The sequence below is a fragment of the Austrofundulus limnaeus genome, unplaced genomic scaffold (assembly GCF_001266775.1).
Source record: "Austrofundulus limnaeus strain Quisiro unplaced genomic scaffold, Austrofundulus_limnaeus-1.0 Scaffold1298, whole genome shotgun sequence".
NCBI lineage: Eukaryota > Metazoa > Chordata > Actinopteri > Cyprinodontiformes > Rivulidae > Austrofundulus > Austrofundulus limnaeus.
The window spans coordinates 8,451-23,905 of record NW_013953700.1 but is presented as its reverse complement, the minus strand read 5'-3'; the positions used below and the strand labels follow the sequence as shown (position 1 = coordinate 23,905).

Below are 15,455 nucleotides of genomic sequence, written 5' to 3'. Positions count from 1 at the left end.
ACACATAAAAGGTTTCATTTTTTTTCCTCTAGGGCAGTCAACACAGAAGAGTTCTTCAGGTCTGGTGTTGCAGAGAACTTCATCCAAGCGTAAATCCATTTTCAGTAGGTTCACCGCATATTCTAACATTTCTTCTGTTGTCAGTGGACACTCCTGTGAAAACACTTTTTTGCATCGAGGGCAAAAATGCTCATACTTTTTTCGGTTCTCGACCCTATTCCAGAGAGATGTTAAACATTTCATACAAAAGCTGTGTAAGCAGGGCAGTGTTACAGCTCCTGTTAACAGATTCTTGCATATAGAACAGAAGCAGTGCTCGTGGTTTAAATATAGCTCTTTCAATTTCTTTTTGCGTTCTTTTATCATTATTAGTTTAGAGCTGACTTAAGCTCACCAGTGTAGCTATGTGAAATAATCTGTTCTCTCTTGTGTTTAATACTGGGTGAGCTGACCAAGTGTATTTTGCTCTGTTGTTTTCTTTGAAATTCAGTTATTCTACCTTTTGATATATTTATTGCTGTTATATCTTGTTCTGTCTGTTGTAAAAGCACCTTGATAGCAGTTTATCTGTTTTAACTGTGCTCTATAAATAAAGATGACTTGACTTGACTTGACTTGATATTTATGGAGCTAAATTAGGGTCATTAGTCTTGTTCATAATAAAAAGTTTTTGAAACGGAAAAACAATTTTGAAACTGGAAAAAATGTTTGGAACTGTAAAAAAATATATTAGAAAATGGAAAAGTTTCAAACATCTTGTCTTTTCAGTTTCAAAAACTTTTTATTTTAAACAAAACTTATGACCCCAATTTAGCTCCATAGCTATAAAGCTTAAAATGTCATCTTTGCACAATCCCCCCCGATCCCTTTAATGAGAACAAGCAGAAAATAATATTTGTTTGCAGATAATAAATTTATACCCTAGTTGCCTCGTGTAGAGGAGCTGCTTACCTGGCATCCAGGATTCCCTCGTACTCCGCCAGCTGTCTCATGAACCCAGCGTTTGGCTGAGCTATGCTCCTCTTCTGCTTAACGTAGTTGTACGCCTTCTCCAGGGACCAGCCGTACTCCTTCATGGCATAGGCGATGACTGTTGAGGCAGAGCGGCTCACTCCCATCTTACAGTGCACCAGGCACTTTGAATTATTCTTCCTATTAGATAGAAGAAAAGACGTTATATTTAATCAAACTTAGTTAGCCACATCCGTGCTTCTAGCATTAAAAAAATACCACTTCGCCTCAACTTGATCTTTACAAAAACCTAGTTTTTGCTGAAGTTAATGAGGTTAGACAGTTGTATAGCCAGGCTGCACCATTTCACATCTCTGTTAGTGATTCAGCCTGATGAGAGTCAGTGAATAATCCAGCTTTTATTATCAAAGCATTGTTGAAACACAGCTCCATCAGAATAGTTATTAATCACCAGTTATTGTTTTTAGGTCTCACTTGGCTTTGACGATAAAGTTGTAGGTGTCATTCCAGTGGGCCAGCAGGTCCGTGGCGTCTTCGTCGTACACGCGGACGTTGTGGTAAGAAAAGATCCCGGGGAAGAAGTTGTCGATCTCTCGGGTGACGTTCAGAATGTAACCGACTCTGCAACACACACAAAGAAAGCTTTAATCTTTTTGTTTACCAGGTAAACCTAACACGCTAGATTAGATCTAGTTTAGCTTTAATCATCATGTTTTTGTTACCTCAGGTTAGATTTATTTGACAGTTGTTCGTAAGGAGCAAAAAATAAATCATATCTGATCTAAAGCAGTGGTTCCCAAAGTTGGGGTCGGGACCCACAGTGGGGTCCTGAAACATCAAGGTGGGGTCCTGAAATAATTTTTTGAATTAATTACACTAAAAATGACAACCAACATTTTTTTGCCTTTGATGTTACACAATAATAAGATTAATGTACTTAAAATTGATAAAAATAGTCTAATAAATATTTGTTACTATGCTCTTGTTTATTTGACGTGAAAACATTGTTTATATCCGGTAACGGCTGGGGGCACGGGTCTCTGCTGCTGGTACTTTATGGGTCAAAAGCTGAAAAGTTTGGGAACCACTGATCTAAAAGATGCATCCATTTAATGCAAACATGATGTTTTCATTACTGTAACATCGGAACAGTCTATAATGAAAGAGCAGAATAAACGGCTGACCCGCAGTCACGTAGTTCTTCAAGGTTGGAGGCGTTCCACTCAGAGCCCTGCAGGGGAAATAAAGGCAGAAAATTAGCTAAAAATATCTGTCCGTTTATTATTTTTAACCCTGATGTAGCCTAACCAAGGAGGCAGGGAGCTGAATGGATTTTTTTTTTCAAACTCAAATCAGACAAAAGACAGGAGGAGACACTGTGGACAGTTCACATCATGCAAACACAGATCACATTAAAAATACATAACCTAAAATATATATTGTGGTGTGAAGAATATATTTATTTTTTATTTTACATTGAAATCAAGCATATTTTGAGCAGCAGTTTTTTTTTAGATTAGGTTAAAAATGTTTTTCTTGTTTGTTGGTCCGATTTAAGCAAAAATATTCCAGAAAAAAACTCAACTCACCAAGTAAACATGATCAAAGATCAGTGTGGCTTTATCCATCTGACCAAGGATCAGAAACATCTCGTTGTCGATGAACTCTTTGTACTCTTTCAGGTTACAGCTCATGTGCTGCTCCAGTTCATTACGGATCTGAAGAAGAATTATACTTTATAAACCAATTCACAAAACAAGGATTCACCATTCTCCTTCTCACAAAGAGCTCAACAACAATCTTTATCAGCTTTTCCTAATCATTCCTTAAATTGAAATGGTAAGTTGCACTTTTTTTCCAAACACAAGACTAACTAAAACCAGACCAGGGCAGTGTCCAAAGTCAGGGGCTGCATCCTTCAAGAGGTGATTACATCACAGCGACATCCGCCGATTTGAGAAACAAGTCCGCTGTATCCTTCTCAGCCCACCCTATCCCAAGATCAAGTGTGGGCCTACAGGTAGGCCTGGTACGATAACAAAGTTTACTGGACAATAAATTGTCTCAGAATTTATTGTGATAAATGATAATATTGTTGGAGACCAGTTTAAACTTATATAATGATAAAACAACCCCTGTTTACGGAAGTTTACATTAAAATTTATACTGTGTAAAAAGAAAAAAACAAACAACTGTTGGCAATCCCAAGGTGTCGCCAGCTGTATGAAGGCATCAGAAAACTGAAGAGGCTCCTCTGGCTAAATGCCTGTTCTTCCTCAATTTAATTTATCATACGATTAATTGATTTATTGTTTATTTTGACAGGCCTTCCTAGAGGTAGATTTTTTTTGCTTGTAATGGTGGACGAAGCGAGAGACAGTCTCTCGCTTCTTCCACCATTACAAGCAAAAGAATCTACCTGTAGGAAGGCCTGTCACAACCACACACACACTGGTGAGGTGGTGGTGGGACACAGACCTCCTTGGAGGTGATGTTCTCCAGGTCTTGAAACATCATGATGTGGCGAAGTTTGCCTTTAATGAGACACTCGGTCCGTTCTCGTTCAGTTGGCCTGCAAATAGAAAGGACGTATTTACACGCACATGCAAACAAGTTTCCAATAAAGAAAGACAAAAGATTTGCCCCAATGATTCTCAAACACTGAAGCCATCACACTTCAGTTCTCGCTTATTTATTGATTGATTTTCCAGGGATCTCACCGGTCCACAAACATGTTGGGGGAATCAGAGCGGATGGTCTCCAGGTCAGTCATTGCGTTCCACTCATTGATGAAGCTTTGCTCCGAGGTGACGCAGCTCTCATAGAACGCCATCCATGTGAGAGCAATGCCCCCTGGGAAGTAGTTGAAGTGGCGTGAGACCTCGCAGGCCTTATGGAGGACCTGCAGGGCAGACCTATGGGAGTACAGTTAGTGTTAAAGAGGTTGCAGAATCAGCAAAAGGTAAATGTAAAAAAATAGATGTTTTAGGCACGCTTCCCTGCAATCTGATAACTGACCAGCAGGTGGTGTCTAAACTTTACAAACCCCGTTTGAGGTTTATCATTATAATATGTTATACAGCAAAGTCTCTGTGTTGTATTTTCACTCCTTTTCATCTAATTTATTGAAAGAAAAATTTAACAAGGAAAAAAGGACAAGCACTTTGATAGCACTCAACCTGAGCTATTGTCACAAAATATTTTAAAACAATATCTTTAAAAATTTAATCCATTTTTGTGTTTTTTTAAGTCAGCAGAGCGCAGCGGCCATCTTGAATTGAGTCGACACCAAAAGCCAATCGGCTGACCTCACAACCAACAGCAAAACAAACTTACCACATGGCCTGCACCGACACAGGCTTGAAGACATGCGAGCGCCCTGCTGTGTTCACACTGAAGCCTCTGGTGAGGAAGAGGAGGAAGAACAGTTTGAGTGCAGATGAAGATGATGGGTGTTTGGACGAGGCTCGCTAATGGGACTATTCATGATCGGTGAAACGGTGGAACATTCCTCCAGCATGCTGACAATGTTAACAGGTCAGCAAGAAATGTGTGTAATTCTTATTTTCGCCACAAGGGGCAGCAAAGCCCACGATGCAACCAGAACAAGCTAACAACTTTTTTCTTAAATAAAAGAAGTGACTGAAACTCACCCATCTCCGTCTAAATGTATGTTGGTGTCGCTCCACAGAGGCAGGACCATCCCAATGGAGCAGTTCTTACTGAGAGAAGAAGAAAATGCTTTAAGCATTTCAAAAAAAGTTAACTTGAAAATACACAGGAGTTTCAATTATACCTGTTCTTGTCTGCAAAATCCATTCCCAGAACAATATTTTCCTCTGTGCCTTGGTGACCATTTGTGTAGATGACAACCATGTAACGCACTCGGTCCGACCGGATGCTTTCTAACCGCACAGCCTGGGAAACAAAATTACAAGATTACATGTTTTTCGTTTTATGTGCATGTTACAACATCACATAACCTAACAAAACCAAACAGATGTCTAATTTGTATCTATTACGGTGCCATCTTTATTTTTTATTTTGAAAGTCCAACATCAAACTCAAATTATGTCCATTTCATCCAATTCTGCATATTGTCCACATCCCAAAAATTAAACTTTCACCTTTTAGTGAACAAAAAGGACAGCAGGTTCTGCACAAAGCAGTTCATTAAGTTGTAAAGTGAATTCATATTACTCACACAGAAAAGACACATCTTGAAATGATGCCATCATTTGCACACACACAGATAAATTAGCATCCACCTTTCATAGTACTAAGAGATAAAAAAATAATAAATAAACAGTTTCCTGTCAAGACTAATTTTCTGAATGTGCACATTGTTTAAAAAGTTTAAGGAATGGAGGATTAGTGGTGCCAAATTACTGCTCATTTAAGGAAAGTTTTAATCCCTAAACAAAAATAGAGCCACAGTTTGGATTTAAAATAAAAGCTTTGAGGGTTTTTTAAACATCAGTTTGTGTTTAAAAGGCCTAAAACTTTCTTCCTATATTGTAACACTGATAATATTTATCTCATCTTCATCATAAGACGACCGATGATGGTTCTCAAACAACCAGTAAATATCTACTCTAACTGTAGGAAAAGGGCAGAAGGAAACATGGTGCAGTTATTCACAGGTTTAGCTCTAATGAAATAAATACATTTATACATGAAGAACAATAAAATCAACTGACCAGCTTGATGCGATCTTCAGAACGAAGGACTTTAAACATAACCTGCAGGTGTTGAGGTAAATCACCTGCAAATGAAACATTGACATGCATTAGATGATTGTGTAAAGGTAAATAAACTGATAATAAGGTAAATAAACTGTAAATAAACAGCAATGATGGACATTTAGCAACATGAAACTATAACAGTTTAAAATACAGTTAAAAAAGTAAAACAATTACAAAATGAAGACTCAGTCATCAATAATAAAACAAACTTAAACTGACCATAAGAGCATCATTAAGAAAGTGGCAGTTATTCATGATTACAAAACTGGTTCTCTGTCAGGAAACGCTTCAGTCTTTATCTAAAATGGTTCCAGTCAGAAATCCGTTTTAAATCTGGGAATTGCACATGTTAATCCCACCAGCAGGAAAAGCTGTTCGACTCACGGACGTTTTTAAAAAAGGAACTTTACAGTTCCCACCATCTGCTCCATGAGTTACTGAGCCTTTCTGCTTCAAACTGAGCCTATAGCTCGAAGAGGAACCAAAATCTCACCGAGCACCTGAGGAGGCAGAACATTTAGGCATAAACAAGTTTTAAATTGGAAAATTTGACAAAGTTTTCAAAATTCATCATGTTAAGCTTCTTAAGAATATGACAGTGATGAGATCGGATGGCTATTCTGTCCAAAACCCAAATAATAATAATAATAATAATAATAATAATAAAAAAAGATCTTGTAGCTTAATCCGGTCAGTTTGAGGTATTTAAACAACCAACGTGACCTGAGAGTTTAGCTCATAAACAGAATGTTTGTTCTGAACCGAAGCCTGAGTAACTTACACCTCTAACTTTATCTGGTTTTGTTCTAAAGATTTAACAAAGAAATCATGTTAAAAGAAAATAAAAAGGCAGAGGGATAACTGAACACAAACATTTCACATTTCTGTTTCACAGCTTGATGTATAGCCTCAGCAATTTTAAGCAGGTAGAAAAAACAAAATTGGCAAAGTCCCCCCCCGCCCCCAACACACAGTAATGAAAATCATCACGAGCAATCAGTTTTTGAAGATAAACCTCAAAATTAATGATCAGTAAAAAACTGCAGTAAACACAACTTTAGTCTGTGTGGTGAAACAAACCGTGTGTGTGTGTGTGTGTGTGTGTGTGTGTGTGTGTGTGTGTGTTTCCTCCATCATAGGGATGATTCTGCAGCCTTGGGGGGACCCAATGCTCCTCATGTGGACCAAAGCCTAGTCCCCATGGGTACAGATGTCATTTTTCTTTGAGGGGGGTGGGAATTTGGTTTAGGACCAAGGTGTGAATTAAGTTTAGGCTAAGTTTAGGTTAAAGGGTCAGGAAGTCAATACAAAGTTCCCACGAGAATAGAAAAATCAATGTGTGTGTGCTGGTACCTGCATGTTTGTGGTGTGTGGGGGTCTTCGGTCCCTGGGCGCTGCCACCCTGCTGGAGGAAGAGGGCGGCTCCTTTGACCATGAAGAAGCTTTCGCTGAAGCTGGAAGACAGAAAAAGAACAACTGAGTCTCAATGTTTCAAACATAGAAAGATATTTTTTTAAATGACCTTTTCTTCATTATGCATTATGCACGCTTTAAAACTAGTGGTAATAAAACACTAGTTTTAAAGATTCACATCATCAGATGTCAGGACTGAAATCATAAAAAGCAGGATTATTTAAATACAAAGCTCACATTCTGTGATAGCTTACATGACAAAGTTTTTTCAATAGGAGAATTTTCCCCCCTGTGTGTTAAAATGTCTGAGTGGAGTACAGGTAGGCCTAATAACAGGACATTTACACAGCGAGTGAAGAATAGCTGAAGGCAAAAACACCAAGTCCAGGTATGGAGGCATGTTTTTCTTACAGAAATAAACACTGTTTTAATGTAAATGTAATTAGTAGGAGGTGAAAACATTTGTTTTTAATTTGTGGGTAATAGCAACCCACATAATCTACTGCTCAGCCCACAAATGCATATTCCTTACACATGTAGCACCATGCAAAAAAGAAATTTGTTTGTTTGTTTGTTTCAATTATGAATTGTTATATGAATACAAAATAAGACATCCAATAAAAACAAAAAAACAAACCAAAAAAACAGTGATGCATACAAAATCAAAATGTCAAGGAAAACAAAACTAAATAAAACAAAGTCATGAATGAAAAGGAGCAGAAAGAAGTATAAACTTATAATATCTGCCCCTACTCGCAAAGTAAAATCAACCATCAACTCAAAAGTTCACCGGCAGCACACGGAGAATAACTCAACACACAAAAATAGTACAAAACATTACTTTAGACAATATTATAACGCTTCATCATAATAATTTTCAAGGTTTTTTTTTTAAATACAAAAAAAAAGGTTTTAACTGTTTTAACTCACTATCGAGACCATTCAACAAACTAACACCCTTAATTGAGAAACAACTTGACTTTAACACAGTTCTGAATCTATGTTTTTCAAAAGTCTCAACACCTTTTAAATTATATGTACTTTCGCTTTTGATAAATCTGCTTTGGATATTGTTAGGTAATATATTTTTATGGGCTTTGTACATTAATTTTAAGATATTGTACTCAATGAAATCATTAACTTAACAGCCTAAAATAACAGGCTTTAGAATGGTATAAGATTTATTGCCAAGAAGCAATGATACAACAAAAAATAATCTACCAAACAAAAATGTACTTACTTTTTGTGCTAAGTTTTGTTGAAAAACTTTCTACTGTTAAGGTACGTATATCTGAATGCTTCCTGATGAAACTATTAAAACTACTAATAAACCCTTATCAGCCAGAAGTTATCTACTAGTGACAAATGAAGAAATCCCAACTTTAAAAAGATCCAAAAGAAAAACGTCAGCATCTTAATTTACCCAGTTTTTATCCTCTCTCAGTCAAAAGCAGACAAATGGGACCATCAGAAGACCTTTTGTTTCATGGAATCATCACATGAGTTGGCATTTAAAGAAGAATCTCTACTTCCTGATGAGCTGAGAGAAACAAAGCCCCGACAGGAACATAACTCAAACAACCTACAAGTGGAGTTTTAACTTCTGTTGGTTCAGGAACTTACATGCCACAGATCTCCACCCGAGTCAGAGCAGCTGTCTCCACACATCCAGACTTGAGATGCATCCTGCTGGTTTTTTAATTTTTACAGCCTGCCTCATCCAGAAACCCCTTCCTGTTCAACAGTCCTGTGTTCATCCTCTACAGCTGCAGCCTGGTCCCTCCGTTTCGCTCCTTCCCACCTCACGCTCTGACGCGTCCATGTCTGTGCCGCCCGGGGAGGGTGGGAGGGCTGAGACTCGGCTCCCCCGTTTCCCCTCCTTCCTTCTCAGCACGTGACTCAGCAACCAGCTCCCTCCGTGCAACACTCTGCAACAATGCCATCATTCATGCGAGAGGGCGCAGGCGGTGGGAATGTTACACAGCAGCAGGCTCGTGTTTGACATGCAGAATACTAAATTGGGACTGATGAACCGCAAAACATGACATGGCTTTTTTTTCCCCCCTAACAGTGGTGAACACACATTCAGCACAAAGATGGAGTCTGTGTCAATGCTTTGCTGACACATGTCATGACTTCTGTGACGTCAGGTTAGATAAAGAAAAGCTCTGTGTCTGAGAGGGAGACAAAAGTTTGTGCACTTTCTGTTATGTAACAGAGTACAATAAAAAAAAAAACTTGTCAAGTTGAATCAGCTATTCAGTCAGCTGATTTGTCTCGATGGCAACAGCAGGATAATAAGAGACTAAAAAAAGTCTGACACACTTATTAGCAATCTGCAGGTCAGAGGACAAAACAAGTTCATTTTCTGCCAGATTAGACTCAAAATCAAAGGGAAACTGAGGTTTAAAAGCTTGACTGTCAATAAAAGGTTTTAGCAAAGTTAAAAAATAAATCAGTGCAGCCTTTCCTGCTTAAAATATATAGACATCTGAAGGGTTTAAAATTTCCTCCTTCTTATTTGTACTAAGATCTGGTCTTTGGTTTCAGTTTTATTAGGAACTTTGATGGCAAAAATCAAAACTTCCCTCCTCATATCCCATCAGCTCCAACAGAACCAGGCTTCATTTTTTAATTTACTGGAGCTGTTTAAAGTAAATTTCCTTACTTTTCCATGTTATATTTTGTATTTTAAACTCATTCAGGTTGACTGATGTTGTTCTGATCAACCTTTCTGAATCTAAATACATTTTTTCGAATATTTAATTCAAAATATAATAAAAAGCTCAAAAGGTTTTACAAATAAATATAATTAGCCTAATGTTTAAAAAACAACAACAAAAGACTGAAAAATGCGCTGTTGTTTCGGTCAAAATAACTGAAATTAATTTTCCACTAATGTTTTATTGTATTTAGCTAACAGTTCTTACAATTTGCTAATTTTTACTAAATGTAAAATTCAAATGTTAAAAAATATTTTAAATAGTAAATCCTAAATCTGAATGTTTAAATCTAAACGTTGAACTTAAATGTTGAAGTTCACATTTAGGTATTTTTGAATGGAACACAGCCTTTGCAGTTGGCCCTCAGCTCAAGTCATGACATCATCATCCTGAGACAACAGCAACCGCTAGCGCTCCGATGCAGCAAAATCTTCCCTACAAGACGTCAAAACGTGCGATTACAACCGTTATCCAAGCTGCACTTCAAACTGCTGGACCGCTATCGATATTGTTTTCAATGAACACATATTGAATTTAGATTTCAAATACTATCTTTAGCAGCGTTAGACATGTTAGCAGCGGTTATCCAGCATGACGTTAGCCAAGTTAGTAGTGTTTTCACATCTAAATAAAAAAAGAAAAGGCACATTTTTAATAAACACTTTTTGTTTGAACTCTGTAAACATCTACCTTTTTATCTGCATTTCTACTGGAGGTAATTAAATTAATTTGCCAGAATCACAGGTGGACGTCAGAACAACAAAAAGAACAATGAGTAAAACCACAAAAGGAGGTGATCGACTCGGGCAGAACATCAGAACCAACAACACCACCCAGCGAGGGACCAACACTCCAACAGGAAGACAAGTTTCTGATTTAGTTAAATAAATATTGAATTATTTACCTATAATAGCTAAGAGTGTGTGCAGAAAAAACCAGGAGGCATTAAAAAAGACAATGCCCAAACAGAAAACAGTCGTCTGTTCAAGCTGAACCTGAACGAAAACAAAACAAAACTTAAAGTAAAATAGGAAATTTGACTTGTATGACTGTTTTAGGAAAATTTTATGCTGAGAGTTAAAACAGTCCCAAAATTGGGCTTTTAATTGTTAAAAACTATGACAAAAAATAAATAAATAAATAAAGCAGAAGCTCGGAAACATGTAAAATGTAAAAAAATAAAAAAAGTTTCTGTTTTTTTTCCTTGCAGAATAAAATGTGCTACACTGACAGTGTCTGCTGCCATAATCGTGTTACATTTTTGTACTCATCTAGGCAAAACAACCTGAGAACACTTAATTTTCATCAAACAGGAGAGCAAACTATGCTCCACATTAATTCTTTGTAAGTGACATCATATTTAGACGAGTGTAGGACTTACCTTTGATTATTTTTCCTGTCATCGTCACTTTCGAAATCCTGAAACAATAAAATAACAAAAAACAATGAAAATGGTGCAGCAGCTTCAGTTGAAGATAAACTCAGCTGTGCATGTTCATAGTGAATCAGAAGACTTATATATTATAAAATAAATCCTGATAAATGTTAGTTTTCCATTTTTGTGTGGTAAAGAGTGCTGAAGCCATCTGCTGGTCAGAGCTGTGATCCAACAGCAGCATGACATCACAAACATTCACACTGAGCTGCTTTGATGAGAGTTATAAAGTCTGATAAACTCTTTTTTAAATTAATAATGAAACACAGGAAATATATCAAAATGTTGAAAACTATGGTTTCTCACTGTCCTTCTTCGCTGAATAGAAATACAGTGGGGTGCAAAAGTTTAGGCAGCCTTGTTAATTTTCCTGCTTTACCTTTATAAATCATTGACTGCTTGGATAAAAAAAATCAGTTAAATATATCATATAGGGAACAAACAGTGATATTTGAGAAGTGAAATGAAGTTTATATGATTTATAGAAAGTGTGCAATAATTGGTTAAACAAAATTAGACGGGTGCATAAATTTGGGCACCGTTGTTGTTTTGTTGATTTCAAAACCTTTAGAACGAATTATTGGAACTCAAATTTGGTTTGGTAAGTTCAGTGACCCTTGACCTCCATACACAGGTAAATCCAATTATAAGAAAGGGAATTTAAGGGGGGCAATTGTAAGTTTGTCTCCTCTTTGCATCTTCTCTGAAGAGTGGCAGCATGGGAGTCTGAAAACAACTTTCAAATGAGCTGAAAACAAAGATTGTTCACCGTCATGGTTTAGGGGAAGGATACAGAAAGCTATCTCACAGATTTCAGCTTTCAGTCTCCACTGTGAGAAACATTGTGAGAAAATGGAGGACCACAGGCACAGTTCAAGTCAAGGCTCCAAGTGGCAGACCAAGATAAATCTCCAATAAACAGAAGTGAAGGATGTTGAGAACAGTCAGAGTCAACCCACAGACCAGCACCAAAGACCTACAACATCATCTTGCTGCTGATGGAGTCACTGTGCATCGTTCAACTATTCAGCACACTTTACACAAGGAGATGCTGTATGGGAGAGTGATGCAGAGGAAGCCTTTTCTCCGCCCACATCACAAACAGAGCTGCTTGAGGTATGCTAAAGCACATTTACACAAGCCAGCTTCATTTTGGAATAAGGTGCTGTGAGCTGATGAAACTAAAACAGAGTTATTTGGGCAGAACAAGGGCCGTTATGCATGGAGGAAAAAGAACACAGCACTCCAAGAAAAACACCTGCTACCTACAGTAAAATGTGGGGGTGGTTCCATCATGCTGTGGGGCTGTGTGGCCAGTACAGGGACTGGGAATCTTGTTAAAGTTGAGGGACGCTTGGATTCCAATCAATATCAGCAGATTCTGGAGACCAATGTCCAGGAATCAGTGACAAAGCTGAAGCTGCTGAAGCCGGGGCTGGATCTTCCAACAAGACAACCACCCTAAACACTGCTCAAAATCTACTACGGCCTTCATGCAGAGGAACAAGTACAACGTTCTGGGATGGCCATCTCAGTCCCCAGACCTGAATATAATTGAAAATCTGTGGTGTCACTTAAAGAGAGCTGTCCATTCTCAGAAACCATCAAACCTGAATGAACTAGAGATGTTTTGTAAAGAAGAGTGGTCTAAAATACCTTCAGCCACAATCCAGACTCTCATTAGAAGCTGTTGGAAGTGTTTAGAGAATGTTATTTCTGTGAAAGGAGGAGCTACTAAATATTGAGGTAAGGTTATTTTTGGTGCACAAACTTATGCACCTGCCTAATTTTTTAAACAATTATTGCACACTTTCTGTAAATCATATAAACTTCATTTCACTTCTCAAATATCACTGTTTGTCCTCTACATGATATATTTAACTGATTTTTTTAATCCAAACGATCAATGATTTATAAAGATAAATCAGGAAAATTGACAAGGCTGCCCAAACTACGCCACCGTATCTATGCTAAGACACCAACGCACCTCCATACCGTCAGCGAGGCAGGCTTTTCGAACTGTGTGTTGACAACAGGCTGGATGGCCTCACCAGCTTTATCACAACATTATATTGATGTGTTTGGATGGTGAGACAGTGTTTCTCAATATGGCAAAGTCTGTCACGATACGATTTTGATTCGATTCAGTTTACAGGTCTGCTATCGATGTGATCACATAAGGTTTGAGGTTTTCGTTTTGCCTTGATGTAATTGAATCTATTAGATGATTAATGATTCAATACTGATCTGGATCACTGTTTCAGAATGAAACAGTGATCCAGATCAGTATTGCATACAGGTGCATGATGTTTCATGCACCTGTATTTAATGCGGTGCCACCTGAGGGTCTGAAGATCATGGGCTTTTCAGGATATTAAATTTCTTCCATGTCCGTTGAGCTGAAGAGATTTATACAGATTCTTGAAACCTTTTGATATTAGGGTTAGGGTTAGGGTACCCTAACCTTTGATATTATGAGGTTTTCCAAGTTTCCTTTTGAGGAAATCATTTAGACCGTTGTCAGTAGGCAGATGAACCTCTGCCCATTTTTACTTGAGAGGTTCAGGCTTATTTTACTCATCTTACGGACCTCTTGCCAATTAACCTAACTCCTTACTATAACCGTTTACTTTTTTGTACCCCTTATTTTATGATCCTTAGTTGCCCCCCTCCTTCCAACTTTTTTGAGATGTGTTGTTGCCAAATATTTCAGAAATTACTTAATATTTCCCCCAAATTGTTACAATGTTCTTGTTTAAACATTTGATACGTATTCCGCTTTCTTTTGTGAATAAAATATGGGTTTGTGAGATTTACAAATCATTGCGTTCTGTTTTTTTAAACTGTCTAAAGACCCCTAAAGGTCAAAACACAGCAGCTCAGAACTTGTGGACCCATTTCTGAATGCAGCTGTTCTCTTTGACACTCCCCTGATGTGTGAACGTCAAAACAAGAAATGAAACACACCAAAAACCAACAGGAGCCACCTGAGCGCAACACAGCAACACAAATGAGCACTTTGTCTTGACAGCTAAACCCAACTGCACCCCTCCCCCTCTGCAGGATTTTGTTTACAAATCCTGCTGCAGCAAAAAAACTAACCAGGACAATAACCTGTCAAGCTGACAACACACACACAAACACACACAGATACACATGACTTTCTGCAGGATATTAAACATCAACCAGCTCCTATTATTTTCCTGCAGGCGCATTCTTCTTGGTGTTTTCTCAACAAAAAAGAAACCCCAGTCCCGGCTTCCCCCCCACATCCCTCTCTCACTCACCTCCCCCGCGCTGCTGTTGGCCGAGGTTGCTGCACTGGGGGTGGGAGACCGCTGCAGAGTCACCAGGGCCATGGCCGGGTGGGCTGCAGGAGAAGGGAGGGATGCGCCGCTGTGTTTGTCTCTCTGTCACCGGGTAGAAAATGCCGAGTCAGACTCTCATCTAGCAGCAGCAGCACCGGCGGTGCTCCCGTTCGGTCCGGCTCCGAGAGTCCTCTGCGGTCACCGGAGTCCTCATGAGCGGAAAGTATACCGAGAAGAAATTCAGTTCGTGTCCAGGTCAGTCCGTTTCGCTCGCCCTGACGCGCAGACAAACAAAACACGCTGCAAGTAGCGATCCGCCGCAGAAATGACATGCAGATTTACCGGACGCCTCTGATTGGCTGGCCTAGTTCGCGTGCACGCTGTGATTGGTCCGATGTTGTCAAGGTGACAGACCAGACTAGGAAGTCCCGTACGATGCTGCTAGTGTTATGTTCAGCTAGTTTTATAATGGGCTGGTGTATGCCTTGTTATGACACACAAGTTTAATTTCACAGTTAACAATGGACCGGTCGGAGTTAGAGTCCATCTACACATTTATAGAAGATTAACAGTTTTGATTTCTTTTTCTTTTTAAATAGTTTATCAATTTCTTTAAAAACAACAACATAAAATCAACATACAGCAAAAATACAAATCATAAATTAAATTAAAGGTAGCAGAAGAAGAAAAAAATCTTATTATATCTTCCCCTTTTTCTCAAATAAATAAATTCAATCAAAAATAATCTTTAGTTTATATGTAAAAAAAGAAAAATAACAAAGGTTTGACTCCTTGAACAACAATTCATACATTTACATATTTCTCCAGCAAATTATTTTTTTTTTATCATTTTCTTAAA

General features: G+C 38.2%; 1 protein-coding gene across 2 annotated transcripts in view; it reads right to left on the bottom strand.

Moving 5' to 3' along the window:
• Positions 1-14,937, bottom strand: part of ssh1b (slingshot protein phosphatase 1b) — a 19,510-nt gene extending 4,573 nt beyond the window's left edge. Inside the window, exons 1-13 of one of the 2 annotated variants that reach the window (XM_014031665.1) lie at positions 14,576-14,937; positions 11,235-11,272; positions 7,071-7,171; positions 5,673-5,737; positions 4,769-4,890; positions 4,626-4,694; positions 4,309-4,374; positions 3,693-3,887; positions 3,451-3,544; positions 2,562-2,690; positions 2,157-2,203; positions 1,447-1,593; positions 952-1,152 (exon numbers count right to left, since the gene is read on the bottom strand). In XM_014031665.1, the coding sequence (XP_013887119.1) occupies positions 952-1,152; positions 1,447-1,593; positions 2,157-2,203; positions 2,562-2,690; positions 3,451-3,544; positions 3,693-3,887; positions 4,309-4,374; positions 4,626-4,694; positions 4,769-4,890; positions 5,673-5,737; positions 7,071-7,171; positions 11,235-11,272; positions 14,576-14,647 (1,346 nt within the window). In that variant the 5' untranslated portion in view covers positions 14,648-14,937. Of the gene's footprint in view, positions 1-951; positions 1,153-1,446; positions 1,594-2,156; positions 2,204-2,561; positions 2,691-3,450; positions 3,545-3,692; positions 3,888-4,308; positions 4,375-4,625; positions 4,695-4,768; positions 4,891-5,672; positions 5,738-6,101; positions 6,218-7,070; positions 7,172-11,234; positions 11,273-14,575 lie in introns of those variants that run through there. The other variant, XM_014031666.1, reaches the window with a different exon arrangement.
• Positions 14,938-15,455: the final 518 nt, after the last annotated feature.